Source organism: Apodemus sylvaticus, chromosome 1 (genome assembly GCF_947179515.1).
Source record: "Apodemus sylvaticus chromosome 1, mApoSyl1.1, whole genome shotgun sequence".
Lineage (NCBI taxonomy): Eukaryota > Metazoa > Chordata > Mammalia > Rodentia > Muridae > Apodemus > Apodemus sylvaticus.
In genome coordinates this window covers 184,993,166-185,014,105 of record NC_067472.1, presented here as the reverse complement: position 1 = coordinate 185,014,105, position 20,940 = coordinate 184,993,166, and the positions used below count along the sequence as shown (strand labels likewise).

The 20,940-nt window shown below is 44.9% G+C and overlaps 1 protein-coding gene across 1 annotated transcript in view; it reads left to right on the top strand.

Moving 5' to 3' along the window:
* Positions 1-20,940, top strand: part of LOC127672687 (zinc finger protein 59-like) — a 59,596-nt gene that overhangs the window by 22,025 nt on the left and 16,631 nt on the right. The window contains 2 exon segments of the mRNA XM_052167995.1: positions 15,159-15,211; positions 16,168-16,294. Coding sequence (XP_052023955.1) covers positions 15,179-15,211; positions 16,168-16,294 — 160 coding nt within the window. The 5' untranslated portion in view covers positions 15,159-15,178.

The following is a 20,940-nucleotide window of genomic DNA, read 5'->3' as shown; positions in this document are numbered from 1 at the left end:
ACTGTCTTGGAATTGAAAGATGTGTTCTTCAGCCTCCCATAGGCAGAGGTGTGTGAACTTATCTTTGTTTTTGAATGTACTGACCCAAAGGTAGGATGGGGCAACTCGACCAAGTTGCCTCAGATTTAAAAGATTTCCAATTTTCTTTGATGAGACACATAAGTGCTGACCTCTTCCCTTTCCATCAGAAGTTGCCTGGGATTGTGTGTGTGTGTGTGTGTGTGTGTGTGTGTGTGTGATATTCACTGATGCATTACTGCAATACCTTATAAAACTTAAGCTAAACAATGTCAGTTCAGAAAGATCTACACTGTATATCAGGAGCTACCTGGTAAGGGGAGAAGGCAAAAGGAGCCTGTTCTGTAGTGGTGTTGGATAAAATTTTGGCTATGGGAAACAGAAAATTTTGGCTATGGGTACTCAGTTTCTATGCCACAGGAAGGAACCCTTGAACTAGATTTACTATCCATAATAAACTGCCCCTCTTCTTGGTTCCCATACCTTTGGATCCTTATGAAGTTATTCTACCCATACCAAAGCACCAACCCAAGGAACCTGTAAGGAAAGTACTTAACACACCAGAATCCAAAGTCCTGCCTCCCACATTTGAAGAAGTTTAAGGGATCCTCATCCCTCTTTTCCACTCTTGGAAATGTTCTTCCACTACTTAAATACTTATCTGTAGTCAGTAATCAGCGGGACTATTACCTGTGCTTAGACCCTTGGTCCCCATACTACATAGGGATAGGAACTAATCAGACTGTTAGCCTATTGAATGACAAAACCAGATGACTGAAGTCCAGCATAAGAACATACTCAACAAAAACCAAGGCAACATGGCACCTTCATATCCTACTACAGCACGCCCTGGATATCCTAACACAACCAAAACACAAGAAAATGATCTTAAATCCAATCTTATAAAGATGATAGACACATCTAAAGAGGAAATGAATAAATCCCTTATAGAAATACAGAAAAATACAATTAAACATGCGAAGTAAATACAATTGTTCAATACCCCAAAACCCACACACCTTTATACACTTCATTTTTGACAAAGGAGGCAAAACAATGCAATGGCGGAAAAAAAAAAAAAGCATTTCAACAAATGGTGTAACTGGATATCTGCATGTAGAAGAATCCATATTTATTACCCTGCCCAAATCAAGCCCAAGTGGATCAAAGTCCTCGTCATGAAACTGGATAGACTAATGGAAGAAAGAGTGGGGAATAGCTTTGAATGCATTGGTATAGGAGACAACTTCCTGCACCATCAATAATTGATAAATGGGACCTCATGAAACTGAAAAGCTTCTGTAAGGCAAAGGACACTGTCAGGTGGACAAAATGGCAGCCTACAGATTGGGAAAGGATTTTCACCAACCTGGAGAGATGGCTCAGTGGATAAGAGCACTGGGATCATGAGTTCAATTTCCAGAAACCAAATAGTGAGTCACAACCAATCTGTAGTGGGATCTGATGCCTCTTCTGGTGTGTCTGAAGACAGCTACAACGTACAATATACATTACATAAAATGAATACATAAATCTTCAAAAAAAGAAACGAAGCCGCTATTCCAGTCCTGGGCACATACCCAAACGATGCTCCTTCATGCCACAGGGACACTTGCTCAGCTATGTTCATAGCAGCTTTATTTATAATAGCCAGAAGCTGGAAACAACCTAAATGTTCTTCAACTGAAGAATGGATAAAGAAAATGAGGTATATCTATACAATGGCATACTATTCCGCTATTAAAAACAAAGACATCATGAATTTCACAGGCAAAATGGATGGATCTTGAGAACATCATCCTGAGTGAGGTAACCGAGATCCAGACAGATGTACTCAGTTATGAGTGAACATTAGCCATAAAGTGCAGGATAACCGTGCTACAACCCACAGATCCAAAGAAAGTGGGTCATAAGGAGGTCTCAAGGGAGGATGTGAGAATCTCACTCAGAAGGGGAAACTAGTTATTAGAGGTGGATGGGCAGAGGAAACCTGGTAGAAGACAGGACAAAGAGGGGAACAGGGATGGTAATCAGGGGTCAGGAAAGGGGGGTGGGAGAGGCTTGGGAGTGAGAATGGGGATGGGTGGGGACATCTCTGGTACTAGCTGGAGGCCTGGGAAGGGAGAAGATATGGGGTGTTTAGGGGGGTGATTCTAGCTGAGATTACTACTGGAGTGGGATATAGAGACTGAAGTGGTCACCTCCTGTAGCTAGGTGGGACTTCTAGAAGAGGGAGTATGACATCAATCCACCCACAAAACGTCCAACCCAAAATTTGTCTTGTCTACAAGGATGTGCAGGGATAAAAATGGAATAGAGACTGAACAGCCATCCAATGACTGCCCCAACTTGACACCCATCTCTTGAGAGGGAGCCAAGCCCTGAGAGTATTGATACTCTACTATGCTTGGAGACAGGAACCTAGCATAACTGTCCCCTCAGTAGCTTCATCCAGCAGCAGATGGAGGCAGATGCAGAGACCCTCAATAAAACATCAGGCAGAGCTTGGGAGCAAGCTGAAGTTATCAAGGATCCTACGAGAAGACATAGAGTCAACTAGCCTGGGACCATGGGGGCTCAGAGCCTGGGCCACTAGCCAGAGAAGATAAGGTCGCTGGACTTGGGTCCCCTAAACATTTGTAGCAAATGTGAAGCTTGGTCTTCATGTAGGTTCCCTGGCAAGTTGAGCAGGGGTCTCTGCTCTCTGGCTTTGAACCCCACTATCCCCTACCTGGATTGCTTGGTTGGGCCTCAGTGGAAGAGGATGTGCCTAGTCTTGCTGAGGGGGAAGGATTTGTAAATGAAACAAAGAGACCTGAGGTTCCTTTTGTTGGGGACCCAGATAATTTCTCCTTTCCTTTTCATAATTTATGTCTTCTTTTAAACTAATGATCCAAAAACCTGGAAACTCAAAACCTACTTTTCTATGAAAAAAACTGCCCCTGGGCTAGGTCGGGTTGGGAGATCAATTCTGGACAGTCCAGCCTGTCCAACACTGACCAAGCAGATTTTTAACAAGTTTTGCTAGATATTTTAAAAAGGATTAAAGACGGCTGCTAAAAAGATTTCCTTTGTCATTCAGTTGGTTCTAGATATTAGAAAAGTTACAAAAGTTAAAAAATTTAAAGATATATATAGTCCCATTTGCAGGAGGTAGCTCAGAAGATCTTTAATAATAGAGAACCTACTGAGAGATAAGACCTTTTACATAAACCACTATCACCTGATGAGACACAGATTTAAAGACATCCAGCAATTCTGGTGTCTTGCCCTCAATAAGAAGGATATATCCTTGCTGAAAGTCCTGACCTTAATCAAAAGATTCTTTTGGACTATAAAACAAAGATTCCCATGGCTACATTGGTATCCTGAATACACAGTGTAATAAAGACTAACATAGTAAGCACGTAATAAAGGCTTTCTATTGGCTTAAACCCATGTCCAAGTGGCTTTCACTGGTAGATACACCTCACCAAAACCAGGCCAAGAGATATATTTATGTTTAAGTCAGCAAATCTGAAAGGAGTTGGAGATCTGAAAAGTACAACATGGGGATACAGTGTTTGGAGTTTGCCTGGCTAATTTTATTCCTGATTTGGTTCAGTATTTCCTTACTATGGTCACTTTTGTAATGGTAATGTATATTCATTGTATGCTGGAAGTATATGGTCTGGTTTTTTTCATCTTGATTTTAGAAGGGTTTACAGTTAATAGATTGTTGTGTTTCTCATTAGAGACTTTGAAATTTGAACCTTTAAACAGTATTGAGACTAATAGTCTATGGGACCCTTTGAAGTTGGAGTGAATACATTTTCGCAATATGATATGGCTGCAAGCCCATGAAAGCCAGGGATTGGTATGTGATTTGAATAGGTACAGCCCCCATAGATTCATATGTTAGAATGCTTGGCCCATGGGGAATAGCACTATTAGGAGGTATGGCCTTGTTGCAGGAAGTGTGTTAATGTGGTGACAGACTTTGAGGTCTCCTGTGCCTAGGCAGTAGAATGCCAATCTCTTCCTGACTGCCTTTGGATCAAGATGTAGAACTCTCAGCTGCACTCTTCCCACCATGATGGTAATGGACTGAATCTCTAAAATTGTAAGCCAGCCCCAGTTAAATGTTTTTCTTTAAAAGAGTTGCCTTGGTCATGTTGTCCCTTCATAGCAATAAAATGCTTTTGTTTGAAGAAAGGTAGATTTTGGGAGTTTGGAAAGCAGTGGGATGCTTTTGTTTTTTTGTAATTAAATCATTTTTTATGATAACAGAAAAATTAGTATGTATAGTAAAAACAGTGAAGTTCATAGCATATAGAGTCCCAAGTCTAAACAAACCTTCAGGGTGCATTAAAGTAGAAACTTACGGGTTCTTTGGAAAGTCAGTTGTGTTCGATGGTGTTTTGCTGGGGCAAGCACATGAAGGAGTGTTTTCCTGAAGCAATCATAAGTGAAAGTATGTTTTGCTAAAGGAAACTCATGAAAGGACATGAGATGAAGGACTCTTTACCAATGGCACCAGGCATAGGTTTCACCTCACATTGTATAGCTCAGCTTTATTTGCCATGACTCCATAGAGAGAAACCCACCAAAAAACTTCTGGTGCTGCTCTGGTGGCTTCTTGCTGCTTCTGAGGACTCAGGCTGATTGGCAGAATGATGTCGGCTGATACAGACTCACATGGAGTTTTGCTAAGACTGACTCATGGGCTGAGGCAAGATACGGGATGAGGCAAAACTTGTGGAGGACACATGTTGTCTGGAGAGAGTATAAATGGTACTCAGCAGTGACTGCACACTTGCATGTCTAGCTTTGTAGTGCTTCATGGGTCTTGTGTCTTCGATGATCTTCACTGATCTTCACTTATTAAAAGAAGCATGGCTGAAAACTTCTCCTGATGTCTGAGCTGATCCTGGTCGCTCCTGCTGACTCATGCCCACTTGGTGGAAGCCTGGTGGTTTCTGCTACCATGTCGCCACTGCTGATTCATATTTGGTGTCCTGACACTACTGAACTGGACTGCTGGTAGTATGACAATGGAGATTGGAATTGCCCCAAAGAACTACTTCTAAACAGGGCCACATCAAGCTGGGCGGTGGTGGCGCACACCTTTAATCCTAGCACTTGGGAGGCAGAGGCAGGCGGATTTCTGAGTTCGAGGCCAGCTTGGTCTACAGAGTGAGTTCCAGGATAGCCAGGGCTACACAGGGAAACCCTGTCTCGAAAAAACAAAAACAAACAAGCAAACAAACAAGCAGGTCCCCATTCCCTTGTCCTATTGACCATCTTTTCTCCTCTGCTTTGGACAGTGGCTAGAAGGCAGGTCAAAGCATTTGCGAACCCACATTAAAAGTAGGTTTTTAAAAAGTCTAAGCCCACACATATATATACATACATAATACTTACACACACACATATATACACACTTCATACATACACACATAAACACATACATACATACATACATACATACATACATACAGATACTCTAGTGGACTGTTATAGTTAATGAAACACCTATACCGGTGCCTCCCTAGAAAAAATCCTGGACTTTGGGGCATAATTGCCTTTATTCAGAATCTAGCTCTGATTCTCATTAACTGAACTTGGGTGGGGAAAAATCTCCTTATCTCTCCTTTTACATTGATAGGTGCATGGTCTCTGATAAAGAACCCATCACATAAAAGATCCTAAAGATGGCTGTTTTTTTAAAATTTTATTTATTTAATGTATGAGTGCTCTACATATATATATATCTATATATCTGCCTCCCCAAAGAGGACATCAGATCCTGTCCCCCTGCAGCCCCTCCCTCCATTGATGGTTGTGAGCCACCATGTGGTTGTGGGGAATTGAACTCATGACCTCTGGAAGAGGAGCCAGTGCTCTTAGACACTGAGCCATCTCACCAGCCCCAGATGGCTGTTTTTAATGTAGTCACCTGACAGCCATAGACTTGAATTTATACCTTCATAGCTTAATATTAACATAGTGGTGATTGTGGTGTGTGTGTGTGTGTGTGTGTGTGTTTAGCGGGGAGGGTAAATGACTACACGCAGCAAATCAAATAGATGATCCTGATAGGAAATAGAAGTGGGGACTGTAGTTCTGACTACACTAAGACTCCCAGTATTATTGTACTGCGATGGGAAACACTGCCTGCTCTTTGTACCTTCATAACCATGGAGTCTAGGCATATATCCATGCCATACATTTTTAGCTTTAAAGTAGACATGAGGAGAGACGACCCTAATCAGGGGCATAACTGTTTGGTCAGGTGCAGAGGAACATTGTTGGAAATTAGGGTGGACCAGAGATTGTTCTGCTGTAGGGACTCCATTAGGAGACCGCTGCCCCATGTACATCACCTGTGCTGGCAATTCCCACGAACAGGGAGGAGCTGGGTCCTCTCTCGTCTCTCCTATTTCCTGCAATCATGTTAACTTGAATCATTTTGGGAGTTCTGAGACCCAGATGTTCCTTTTTTTTTTCTTTTAAAGACTTATTTATTTTATGTAAGTGAGTACACTGTAGCTGTCTTCAGACACACCAGAAGAGGGCATCAGATCCCATTACAGATGGTTCTGAGCCACCATGTGGTTGCTCCAGCCAGACACAGATATCCTTAAAGTCACTAGTTCTTCTCACAGCCTGTCCCAGCAGGTTTTTGTGTGTCGACGTGACACAAACTAGAGTTCTCACAGAGAAAGGAGGCTTGAGTGAGGAAATGCCTTCGTGAGTGCAGGTGCTTACAGGTTCCAGAAGATAGCGCTGGATCTCCAGGAGGTGAAGTGGCAGGCAGCTGAGAGCCTTTCAGTCTGAGTGCTAGGAACCAGCCTGGGGTCCTCGGTAAGAGCAGTGCCCACTCTTAACTGCTGAGCCATCTCCCTAGCCCAGCCTCACTTCTCTTTCTTCCTCTTTCTAACTTACTATATTGCTTGCTTGATTGGTTGCTTTGTAAGACAGGTCTCATCCTGTAGTTCAGGCTGATCTCCAACTCCTGGGTCTCTTGCCTCACTCTTTCCAGATCTGGGATGCTGGGATTGCAGGTTCTCCCATATCCAGCTAAACAGGTTGTTCTTTCATTGTGTATAAAAAAGAGCGTACACAGAATACAGTTTTCTCCAATGCAGTCTCACTGGGTATATCAGCCATACCTCAGGACAGGCTACATGCCCAGGAGTAACTGGCCAACACAAAGTAAACTCAGTGGTATTTTTGTGGACCTTGTTTCATTTCTGCCTTATTTGCTTGTGTGTATCTGCATGCACACCACTCCCACACACATGTAAACAGGCACCACACTCACATGAAACCTAGAAGAAAAGGAGATGAAGGGAGTGAACAGCTCTCCCTCAGTAAATGGCAGTGCCACAGGCCATTCAGAGCCTCATGGGATTTAAGGAGATTTCAGCATCAGTGGGGACAAAAGGCAGCGACCCAGGCTCATTGGTTACTTACTGTAGGCTTAATATCCATTAGACTGAGGTCGCTTTTCCTTAGGGTTCTATACTGCTGGTGAAGAGACACCAGGACCACAGCAAGTCCTACAATGGAAAACATTTCACTGAGGCTGGCTGACATCTAGTCCATCACCGTTATGGTGGGAAGCATGGCAGCATGCCGGCAGTCAAGGGGCTGCAGAGGTAGTTGAAAGTTGTACATCTGGGCCTAAGGCATCAGAAAGATAGAGAAACACTGGGACCTTGCTTGAGCTCCTGAAACTTCCAAGTTCATCCCCTGTGACCCACTTCCTTCCACGAAGCCACAACTACTCTACACAGGACATATCCTTAATAATGCCACTCCATATGAGTCTATGGGGGTGATTTTTATCACAAGGTGTGACATTATACAAAACATAACATCCAGCCAGGTGGTGGTGCATACCTTAATTCTAGCACTTGGGAGGCAGAGACAGGCAGATCTGAGTTCTAGGCCAGCTTGATCTACAGAGAAAGTTTTAGGACAGTGAAGACCAAACAGAGTAAACCTTGTCTCAAACCAAACCAAACCAAACCAAACCAAACCAAACCAAACCAAACCAAACCAAACCAAAGCAAAAGAAAACCAAAAACTAAGTCCAACCAAATAAAAGCGAAAACCAAACAGCAGCAACAAAAACCCCACACCAGAATATGACAGAATATGAAAATCAGTGTTCACAGTGGAGGGGGCAGCTCACTCACAGTATAGATCTAGAAGAGGGTGGGTGTGATGTGAGGAGCCATCAGAAAGGGAATGCAGGGGCTTCTCAGCACGTGCCTACTGTCATCTCTAGAAGCAGGAGAGAAAAATACTTGAAAATCAGAAACACAGATGTGTCTTTGTGTGAGGAGGATGAAGCTATGCACACACAGAGCAGGAGACAAAGGCAGAAAGAGCTGAGAGATGAGGCTGGGGATGTGGCCTGCAGAACCCCAGCAGGAATTCAAGTTATTGTAGCTAAGGAAACATGTATGGTGGACATTAATCTCTCTAGTTACATATTCAGCTACCCACAATTCCACGTGGCATCTATAGAGAAAAGGGAGGACAATTATCTAAGTTTTTCCCATGAGGGATAAGGGATAGCACTAAGAAAAGAACTGAACACGGGGAAGATGGAGCAGACCAACCAAAGTCACACTGTGGAGAGAAAGGAGGACTGGAACGTATCGGCATGACAGGAAACTAAGCATGTTTATAAATGATCCAAAGCCATTGAAACAACAAAACAGAAAGCTTTGCAGAAACAGTTACCTGTGTCTGTCTGGGAACTCCTTGTCTAGTAATCAGCCTGTGGGATATCTTAAGACAGATGTGGTCTTTAAGTTTCAAAAGTACAGTAGAAACAAGTGCTGTCACCTGAGTTTTTTTTTTTTTTTTCCTTTTCCGAGACAGGGTTTTTCGGTATAGCCCTGGCTGTCCTGGAACTCACTCTGTAGACCAGGCTGGCCTCAAACTCAGAAATCTACCTGCCTCTGCCTCCCAGAGTGCTGGGATTATAGGAGTGCACCACCACTGCCCGGCATCACCTGATTTTTTTATCTTAGCTGTTTGGATTGGTATAAGGAAGAATCTCAGGGTCATTTTGATTTGCATTTCCCTGATCACTAAGGACTTTGGGCATTTAAGTGCTTCTTGACCATTTGAGATTCCTCTGCCGTGAATTCTGTTTATCTCAATACCTCATTTTTTGATTGGGTTGTTTGGTTTTTTGGAGCTTAGAGTTCTTTATATATTTTGGATATTAGTCCTCTATCTGATATGGGGTCAGTGAAGACTTTTCCCCCCAATCTGTAGGTTTCTGATTTGTCCTATTGTCTATGTCCTTTGCCTTACAAAAGCGTTCCAGTTTTATGATTCCCATTTATCAATTATTGATCTTAGAGCCTGAGCCATTGGACACTCCTCCATTGTTGGTGGGATTGCAAACTGGTACCACCACTCTGGAAATCAATGTGGAGGTTCCCCAGAAACATGGAAATAGATCTTCCTGAAGACTCAGCTATACCACTCTTTGCATATACCCAAAAGATACCCCACCATACCACAAAGGCATGTGCTCCACTGTGTTCATAAAGGCCTTATCTGAACCTGGAAACAACCCAGATGTCCCACAACGGAAGAATGGGTACAGAAATTGTGGGTCATTTACACAATGGGATAGCATTCAGCTATTTTTTTTAAAAGGATTTATTTAATGTAAGTACACTGTAGCTGTCTTCAGACACACCAGAAGAGAGCATCAGATCTCATTACTGAGGGTTGTAAGCCACCATGTGGTTGCTGGGATTTGAACTCAGGACCTCCAGAACTCAGGACTTCCGGAAGTGCAGTCAGTGTTCTTAACTGCTGAGCCATCTTTCCAGCTATTCAGCTATTAAAAACAGGACACCTTGAGTTTTGCAGGCAAATGGATGGAACTAGAAAATACCATCCTGAGTATATTTTAGTTCTTAGACAGGGTTTCACTGTGTAGCCTTCGGTGGCCTCTTCTCACAGACATGCAGTTTGCTGTGCCTCCCCATCGCTGGAATAAAAGGCACCACGCCCAGCCAAGTTTATTGTCACTTGATGACTTGCACTCTTTATTAATCAACCTCCATTTTATAATCAATTTGAGGTTTCTTTTGATTATGTGAAGATGGTAACTTTGAATCTGCTAGAGTATTTATCTTTAACATATTTTCTATAGTTAACAGATAAGCTGGGTCTGACTTCTTTTCAAATCTAATGTGGCAAACCTATACTTGAGCGTTTAGATAATTTACAGTACCTTTAATGCGATTAGTTTTATTACTAGGATTGTCCAGGGTGTCTAACAGACAGAGTTCTGTTGATAAAGAACTCTGTGGTCCTCAGTCACAATTTCTATGTAGAGCAAGGAATTTTGACTCCTCTGGTCTCTTTTTTTTTTCTATATTCTGAGTTTACATTCCGACTGCTTTCCCCTTTCCTGGTTCCCCCCACCCCATAAGTCCCATAAGCCCTGTTCCCTCTGCCCATTTCCCAATCACCCCCCTCCCATTTCTCTGTCCTGGTACTCCCCTACAATGCCGGATCAAGTCTTTTCAGAACCAGGGCCCTCTCCTTCCTTCTTCTTGGGAATCATTTGATATGCTAATTGTGTCTTGAGAATTCAGAGCTTCTGGGCTAATTAATATCCACTTATCAGTGATTGCATTCCATGTGTATTCTTTTGTGATTGGGTTACCTCACTTAGGATGATATTTTCCAGTTCCAACCATTTGCCTAAGAATTTCATGAACTCATTGTTTTTAATTGCTGAATAGTATTCCATTGTGTAAATATACCACATTTTCTGTATCCATTCCTCCACTGAGAGACATCTGGGTTCTTTCCAGCTTCTGGCTATTATAAATAAGGCTGCTATGAACCTAGTGGAGCATGTGTCCTTTTTACATGCCATGGAATTCTCTGGGTATATGCCCAGGAGAGGTATAGCAGGGTCCTCCTGAAGTGTCATGTCCAGTTTTCTGAGGAACTGCCAGACTGATTTCCATAGTAGTTGTACCATCTTACAATCCCACCAGCAGTGGAGGAGTGTTCCTCTTTCTCCACATCCTCGTCAACACCTGCTGTCTCCTGAGTTTTTAACCTTAGCCATTCTGACTGGTGTGAGGTGAAATCTCAGAGTTGTTTTGATTTGCATTTCCCTAATGATTAATGATGGTGAACATTTCTTAAGGTGCTTCTCAGTTCTTCAGGTGAAAATTCTTTGTTTAGCTCTGTACCCCATTTTTTAATAGGGTTATTTGGTTCTCTGGGGTCTAACTTCTTGAGTTCTTTGTATATATTGGATATTAGCCCTCTGTCGGATTTAGGGTTGGTGAAGATCTTTTCCCAATTTGTTGGCTGCCATTTTGTCCTTTTGACAGTGTCCTTTGCTTTACAGAAACTTTGTAATTTTATGAGGTCCCATTTGTCAATTCTTGATCTTAGAGCGTAAGCTATTGGTGTTCTGTTCAGGAACTTCTCTGGATTCTTTAAGGGCGAGAAAAATCAATGTGCACAGAACTGCAGAACCGGAAGTACCTTTTGCTCAAAGGAGGGCGCCTCCCCTTTAAGCGCGCACTGTGGGAACTCCCACAAGCCACTGGGCGCAGCTCGCAGATCTTGCACCTCCCCCAGGGCCGGCAGCTCCCGGGCTTTGCTTGTGACAACTGTACATTTTAGGGCCTCCGCGCAGATAGTGTAGGCTTTTGGTGTTCTGGTGCTGCTAATACGGAAGGTCCGATCTTTCTGGTCGGAGGAAGAAATTTCCGGTTGGTTTTGGTCCCCACAGAGTAAGGCCAGAGCCAGCGGGCTGGGAGTGGGCGTGTGCGGACGGTGGGGTAGGGTGGCTGTTTGTTGATTGTGTGTGTGTGTGTGTGTGTGTGTGTGTGTTGCTGTCTGGTGTGTGTTGCTGTCTGGTGTGTGTGTGTTGCTGTCTGGTGTGTGTGTGTGTGTGTGTGTGTGTGTGTGTGTCTGTGGTCTCTCGCGACCACAGGGACTGAAGCAGAGGAGCGAGCTTCAGGAAGGAGGGTCAGGTGTGGAGACTGAAGGGACCCTTTCCCTGGGAGGAGCAGTTGAGGCCGGAAGCGCCTCCGAGGCTCACCTAGGAGAGCAGTTACTTCTTGAATCCCCTGACTTTCCCAGAGCCCCAGCCACGTGAGTGTTGAGGGAACGGAAGGAAAGTGCTCAGTAAGGATGCTCTCAGATATAGGGTGGGATCTGATGCTTCCTCAGGCTCCACACGTCAGCCATTATTCAAAAGGAGGGCTGGAGAAGGATGGGAACATTATTGCTACCCATCTAAGATTCAAGAATGAGTTTGCGATCACTGGCTGGATATTCCAGAAAGTGACTCATAAGACCTGGGCTGTAGACTACATTTTAATCTCAGCATGTGGGAGGCAGGAGCAGGGGGAATCACTGTAAATTAAAGATCAGCTTGACCCACATAGCAAGCACGGGGGGTGGGGGAGGCTACATGGTGAGAATCTGAATCAAACAAGACAGAAACGGAATGAAGGTATTAATGTGGAGCAGAATGTTCTTAATTGTATTCTATCCAGTGTGATAATTTGGAGTCTTTATGTATCCTAGAATGACTAAATTCATAACATTTTTGTAGTGCGTACACTCAATGTCTGTCCTCTCCGTCTTTTCAAAACTATTCATCACAGTCACCATGTTGCAGGACACATCTCTGAACTTCTGTGGTGTGGCTGAAGTTCTGTAGCCCTTGGTCATCACCATCCCAGCTCTCTCCCTTATGGGTCCGAGTCTCCCAGTCTCCACCCTGATGCTGCACATCCAGGCTCTGCCACTCAAACCCCAGTAACCAGCGTCTTACTGTTCCTAGGGGAAAACAGCTTCAGATTCTACATGAGGGAGACCATAGGTGTATTAGTCACAGACCGTATGGGTAGTCTCTATATAGTTAGGGGATTTGTTGATGACTTACAGCCTGTAGTACAACTCCCCAACAATGGTCAGCAGCAGGTGTGGATGGAAGTCCAAGGATCTAGCTGTTGCTCGGTCCCATGAGGCAAGTGGGCAAGGAAGAGTGAGTCTTCCTTCTTCCAATGTCCTTATGTAGGTCTCCAGCAGAGGATGTGGCCCAGGTTAAAGGCATGTGTCACCGCATCTTTAATCCCAGATGACCTTGAACTCGGAGATCTCCCCATCTTAATCTTCTGGAATTCATAGCCACTATGCCTCAAGATCTCCATGCCAAGATCCAGGTCAGAAACTTGTATCTTTCAGCCTCCAGATTAGGATCATAGGTGAGCCTTCCAATTCTGGATTGTAGTTCGTTCCAGATATAGTCAAGTTGACAAACAGGAATAGTCACTACAATGGGTCTTTTTGTTTAAAGATGCAGTATTTATCTTCAAATTTATGTATGTTGGATTATGTGTCCATGATCACAGGTGTCCCCAGAAACCAGAGATATAGGATCCCCTGGGGCTGGTGGTGCAGGCATTGCGAGCTGTCAGGAGACTGAAGTCTGTCCTCTGGAAAAGCCAGAGCAGCTCTCAGCCTCTGAGCCATCCCCCAGCCCCAGCCTCTGTCTTTCTCTTTAGCTTACTGAACTTGTTATTCTCCGTGTGCGTCCATATTGTAGTAAGTGGTGCAGTGTGTGTGAGCCCCGTTCTCCGTGGGCTTTGTCCACCGTCTGTAGGTCACAGATCACTGCTGTGGACATGGTGCTGGAAGAAAGGTGGGCGTGTAAATGTCTCTTGGAAGTGTGTAAAATGGATGAATATTATAAAGAGCATAGAATGCATACATGTGTGTGGTGGAGATGTCAGAGGGCGTAGTGCCTGCAGGAATGGAGCTGTGCAGTGCCAGATGCAGCAGTGCATGTCTGCAGTGCCAGATGCAGCAGTGCATGTCTTCAGTGCATGTCTGCAGTCCCAGCCCTCCCATGGCAAGAGGGTGTGGGGACAAGAGAATCCCTGCAGGCTGGCTAGCCTGGTGTACACAGAGGGAAGGAAGGAGAAGGAAAGAAGGAAAATTTGTGTGTGAAGCTTGTGGGGAGACAAAAGTATGACTCCATAAGATTATCAGATGTGCATTGAGAGTGGGAGCGGTGGAGGCGTGGCTGTAATCTCAGCACAGGCGAGGGAGGGAGGAGTTCTGGGCCAGCCTGAGGTATAGGAGAGGCTGTCTCTAAAACAGATGAACACTCACACAGTGGATGGAACGAAGGCTTAGACCTGTTGGCTAGAGCACTGGATCCCCATCTGGTGACGGCTGCTCCCAGGTCCCACATCTTAGGGAGCTCTGAGGGTGTGTGTGCCACTCAGAGCTTGTGAGATGAGAGTCAGTGCTGCTGGGTGTGATACAGAGCACATGACAGTCCTCACACAGCCCAGGACAGGGCAGTTGTGTCAGCGTGCTGAGGCTGAGGACCCAGCTCTAGGACCAAAGACTCAGGACACCTGGAGTGAATGTAGTATTATTATGTTCAAAATCTCCCATAATACGGAAAGAGGGAAACAGATCATACTCCCCTCCTGTGACAGGATATTTTACAGCTAATTATCTTCATAAAGGATCATAGCTTAACTGACACAACATAAGTGTTGTCATAGATAATCGAAGGCTCTCAGGAGTGTCCCACAGTGCACAGCCCCATTCACTAAAAGTGGGCACAGAATGCTGGACCCCGCCTGAGCACTGCAGCTGCAGCCCCTCCAGCCTTGCTGGGCTTCAGCCCTGAGTTTACAAAGGAGGTGCCATTCAGATGCTGGGAGCCCCTGGGAGCCTTGGTAGGCGGGGTTCCAGTAGGAAGATGTGCTCAGAGTAGGCGGAGCTGCCCAGGGGCAGGGCTAGCTGGATCTCAGGGTGGGGGATGGGATCCCTTCTGCTGGCATCCTCTGGAGGAAGTTCAAGGCAGACATGTCTATGCCCTGCACTCCCACACTGACCCCTGTGCAGGGGGTTGTCTGGGGTTAGGAGAGGGTCGGCTCTGTGTAGACTCCTGTGTGCTTCTAATTTGTGTGTGGGAGGCTGTGAGTGGCAGGAGGGAGAGAGTGAGTGGGGGTGCTTGAGAAATAAACATAGTCAATGAAATCACAGTGACAGAAGTCAGCCTGGGAACATCAAGTCACAATCCAATGAAAGGCTTTCTTTTTGTCCCCCAGGGGAGGAAGCCTGAAGAAGAATGGCCAGCTCCACTTCTCACCACATGGTCTGTGTAAGTTGACATTTCTCTCTGACCTAGGGTGACTTTCAGGTTAGGTGACTCCTGCCCTCCCTCCCTCCTGAAGCTTCCCAAGGATCCGGGATCCCCAGCCCAGTCTGCCCCTCTGCAGTGAGGGTCTGCAGGTCTGAGCACTTCCTGTCTGTGCCTCTTCCCAGCTGGCACTGGGGTTGTCTTTGAACGCATTCCTCCAGGTGTGCTGTCTGCTTGGTCTGTGCTCAGGGAGGACTGTCCCTGCAGCAGAGGTGTCAGTCCCTCAGGGGAACAGGGGCCTTGGGGGCTTCAGAGCTCTGAGGTGATGGTCTCATTGACTGCCCTGGGAAACCTGATTGACCTCTGTGGTGGTGTCTGGCTGATGACCCAGTGTGTGAGAGTGAGTGTCCCCTGTGCATGTGTGAGGAGGTGACCTCCCTGAGGAGGCTTTAGGGGAGAGTTCAGGTATCCGAGGGAAAGGTCATCCAGGCTGTGATAGGGAGGTGACTGCAGTCTCCAAAGTCAGGGAAGACCTGATACACTTTGTCACCTGGAAAGTTTTTTGATTTTTTTTTAATGGCACAAAAGGTTAAACATAATGTGCACATAATGTGAACTCTTAAATAGTAAGTTTATGGACTCTTATTTACTGAATAAAATCATTCTCATGACAGAAAATCTTAATGACATCATGTGATACCTTAATAAACTCAAGGACCCACAGCGTTCCTTATGTGATTTCCCTGAGCCCGGTGACATTTCTCCTTTGTGGGGTCTACCCTGAGGGATGTGGATGGAGTGGAGAGGCACAGTGACTGGCTCTGGAGGGGGGCACAGCCGTCGTTCATGGGGAGCTCGTGCACTCAGGCGCCTTGAGCATCTCCTTATGGCTCCCTTCCCACGCTTGAGTCCTTTCCCGTCTGGTTTCCATCTTGGAAGCTTCCCCAGTTTCACTCTAGTTGTGTTTGCTCTTCTAGGGGTCAGTGACATTTAGGGATGTGGCTGTTGAGTTCTCTCAGGAGGAGTGGGCCTGCCTGGATGCTGCTCAGAAGGCCCTGTACAGGGACACGATGTTGGAGACCTACAGCAACCTCGTGGCAGTGGGTAAGCCTGTGCCCCGTGGATGGGGGATGTGTCCTGTACAGTGTGTGCTTTCTTCACTCTGAATTAAAGGACAGTGCCATCTTTCCAGTGGTAGCTGAAGCTGGGATGGTGGCTGATTCTGTCATTGCTTCACTGAGAAGCCTGAGGCAGAAGATTGCTGTGAGTGCAGGATCACCCTCAGATACATCCTGAGTTCTAGGCTAGCCTAGTCTACAGGGTGAGCCTCTGTTTCAGTGGTTAAGAGAGCCGGGCGCTCTTGTAGAGGATCCAGGTTCAATTCCCAGCAGTACAAGGTGGCTCACAGCCATGTGTAACACCAGTTTGAGGGGATATGATGTCTTCTTCTTGCCTCCATGGGCAACATGCATCTCTGTGGTGCTCAGTCACACATGCAGACAGATCATCACATACACATAAAATCAAATTTAATCAATAGAAGTTTAAGAGAGAGAGCTAGTATCCTCCTTCCCAAAGTAAGAATGTGAAGTTGGTTGGGTTGAATTGGAACTTCATGAAGCTCGTGCTGGCCCACCCCTGTTGGTCCTCTCAGTTTCTAGGTTCAGTGAGAGACACTGTGTAAAAAAACTAAAGTCTAGAGCAATCAACAAAGACGTGTAGCATTGGTCTCTGGCCTATAGACAGATGTATGCATGCATGCATACCTACACACATCCTCATGAACACATACATACCCTGTACATGCACAGAAAAATACAAGAGCTGTTTTGATATACTTGCTAACGAGTCAGTAGAGTTGACTGCAAACAGAAGTGGACACAGTCTGTTTCCTTCGGTGAGCACTTCCTTTGCCTCCTTTGCAGAGGACGTTGTAGGGGGTGAAGTTTGTCTTTTCATTGAGCAAATCTGTGAGAAAGCGGTGGGAGCGTGAAGGAAGGCGGCAAAAATAATAATGGTAGCAATTTTCATGCCTGAGGAAGTAACTCAGTCACGTTAACCCTTCCCAGCATGCGTAAGACCCTGGTTCCATCCCTAGCATAACTAACTAAATAAATGCAAAGCCAAAAAAATAATGATTTTGTTTTAGTATAAGTCAGACAGTCTTCAAAGTATTTGAATATAGTATTCAATCTTAGTATCAACCCTATCCAATAAATAGCATTAACTCAATCTAAATGATTTTCATTATTGTTATTACTAAATCTGTTTTCAAGGCACATCTCCTATAGTGCAGGCTAGCTATGGACTAGCAGTGCAACCAAATCCAGCCTTGCACTTCACAGCTCCTTGCTTACAGTCTTTAGGAGTTGTGACTGTGTGCATGCACCACAATACCCAGTTATTATTGGGAAATTTAAGCGTAGAATATTATGACAGCTGCCTAAATAAGTACTGTTATTAGTGAGGTGCATAGGTGAGGCTTACACTAGAGAGCATAGCTGTGATGGGTTGAATATGCTTGGCCACTGTTAGGAGGTGTGGCCTTGTTGGGGAAAGTATGTCACTGTGGGTGTGGGCTTTGAGACACTCTTCCTAGCTACATGTGAGCCAGTCTTTTCCTGTCTGCCTTCAGATCAAGATGTAGAACTGTTAGCTCCTCTAGAGCCTTGCCTGACTGGATACTGCCATGCTTCCTGACATGATGATAATGGACTGAACTTTTGAAACTAGCCCCAATTGAATCTTAGAAGAGTTGCCTTGGTCATGGTGTCTTTTCACAGCAATGGAAACCCTAAGAAGACAGATGTTGGTACCAGGGACTGGGGTATTGCTGTGATAGACCTGATCATGTTTTTGTATGGAGGAATGTGGATTTGGGGACTTTGGATTTGGGAGGCAGTGGAATCCTTTAAGTGGGGTGAATGCGCCATTCTAGTAGGAGTATGGAAGACATTGGTGCTATGGGTGATTTGAACTGTGAAGACTTAGTCCAAGAGGTTTCAGTGGAGAAGAATGTTAGTATATGTCTAGAGACTGTTTTGTGATATTTTGGTAAAGAATGTGGCTGCTCTGTTCCACTGTCCAAAGAACTGGCCTGGGGCTTAGGTGAAAAGATTTAGATTAATTGCTTTGACAAAGGAAGTCTCAAAAGATCCTGGTATAAATTCTGTTGAGTGACTACTAAAGTTCACTCTCATGAAGAGCGTTTTAATGAAAAGGATCAAGCTGAGAAAGGTAAATACAACATGTATGGTTCAAGGGGTGAAGGAGCACCAGGACGTGGCATGGAGCTGAATCCCATGTTCAGGAATGTTAAATGGAATTAAGGAAGTGCTGACCTCAGGGCAAGCAAGATCCCACCCAGCTAAGCTTTTTGTTTATGTTTGCCGTTGAACAAAGAATAGTTATACCATGTTAGGTGTTCTTAGCTGATTATTGTTTTTATTTGGACTTTTAATCTGAAATGAATTACAATCCAGAAAATGGATGGCATACCTGTGATCCAGATTTTGAGGCTGGAAGACAGAAGATCTTGAAGCATAGTGGCCATGAGAAACTTTGGCCCAGGCATGGTGGTGTATACCTTTAATCCCAGGAGACAGAGGCAAGCAGCTCTCTGAGTTCATGGCCAGCTTGGGACAGAGCAAGTTCTAGGTGAAGAAAAGCCTACATTGAGGCATGGCAATACATGCCTTTGATCTGCATTCAGGAGACAGAGCCATTCGATCTCTTGAGTTCAAGGTCAATCTACAGAGCAAGTTCCAGGACAACCAAGCTTAGGCAGAGAAGGCATTGGAAAACAGAAAGCTGGTGATAACGTTATAGAAGAAGGGGCCATGATCCAGCTCCAGCAAGCAGCTTTGGCCCTGTGGCTCTGGTTTAAGAGTCAAAAATAGAAGGGACTACTGGGATAATTGATGCTCGTTAGTTGGAGCTCAGAAATTAGTGGTGATTAAGAAGAGACCAGCATCATTGAGGTGAAATCGTCTGTGAAGTGTTCTCTGAATTCACAAAGAATCTGTGTTCCAGAGATTGTATCTTGCACTGCATCTGGACTTGGTAATGTAGAAGAGTCACCTAGGTGGTACTGATTTTGAAGACTTAAAGGGATCAGGGAGAGCAGCCGAGACGTGGCACTGTAAGAGGCTCCAGTCTGGAGCCCATGAGAGGCTATTGGTGAAGCCTAGTTACAGTGGAAGACCGTAGGGTATCAGAGATGCCAGCACTGTGGGATAACCACCAGCAACAGCAGCAGTAGAGGAGTGGAGTCCACCAGTCCCTGGACTAATACAGAGGACAGAGCTGGAGAAGTGACACAAGTCCTCTGGAGGAGCCTAGAAGACCATGTGTGGATCCCAGACATTGGAACAAGAAGCTGTAAAGTTGAAGTTGCTTTTGGAGACCCCAAGATGTTCAAGATGCCAGAGCTGTGGGCTCTCTGCTGAGGAATTCTGCTAATAGGAAGCCAGCCCAGGAAAAAGAAGTTTGTTGCAGTCAACAAAGATGAAATGAAGTTGGAGATCTGCAGAGTGCTTTGACATCAGCTGTGGAGATGCAGTTTAGAGTTAGCCCAGCTGGATTTTGGTCTTGTTTGGTCCAGTAGTTCTTCACTATGACATTTTGGAATGATAATGTATATCCCGTGATGTTTAAGGTACGTGATCTGCTTTTTGATTTTGACTTTACAGGGTATTACAGTTTTAAGTGTTTGAATGAATCTTAAAAAAGACTTTGAACTTTGGACTCTTAACATTGTTGAGGCTGCTATAGACTATGGGGACTTTTGAAGTTGAACTAAATGTGTTTTGCATTCTGCTCTGTTTAGGTATGGCCCCATAGACTTAAGTGTTTGAACAAGCCTACAGGGGCCAGGGAGTGGAATGTGGTGGTTTGAATCTGCTTGACAATAGGGACTGGTACTGTTAGGAGGTGTGGCCTTGTTGGAGGAAGTGTGTCATTGTTGGGATGGGCTTTGTGACCCTCCTAGCTATATGGGAGCCATTTTCTCCTGTTTACCTTTGGATCAAGATGTAGATCTGGGCTTGAGAGATGACTCAACAATTAAGAGACTATTCCTCCAGAGGTCCTGAGTTTGATTCCCAGCAATCACATGGTAGCTCACAACCATCTGTAATGGGATACGATGCCCTCTTCTGGTGTGAAGACAGCTACAGTGTCCTCATATAAACAAAATAAAATAAATCCAAAAAAAAAAAGTAGAACTCTTAGCTCCTCCAGCACCATACCTGCCTGGATGCTGCAATGCTTCCTGGTATGATGATAATGGACTGAACCTCTGAACCTGAAAGTCAGCCCCAATGAAATGATGTGTGTTACAAGAGTTGCCTTGGTCACGGTGTCTCTTCACAGCAAGGGAAACCCTAGCAAACACAGTAGCTCTCAGTCATTCAGTTATACTGTCCTCTGAAGTGACAAGCCCCTGTCTGCATTTAAAGGAGATTAAAATTCCTTTCAGAAGCAGCTGGTTTCTTGCCTAGGTTACTTTTTTCTTCTCTGAAGTCTTTCCTCAGCATTATATTGGCTTTTAGAATATTTATCTGTTTTTAAGAGACAGGGGTCTTGCCTTGCTGCCCCTTGCCTGACTCATCCCCCAGCTGCTGGGCTAATAGGTATGAACCACTGTGCTGTCTTGTCAAGCCTAGTGGCAAAGATGTATATGTATATAATCTTTATAATAAATAAGTCTGTATTTTTAAGATCTGCACAGGCAGGGCATAGTGGCACAC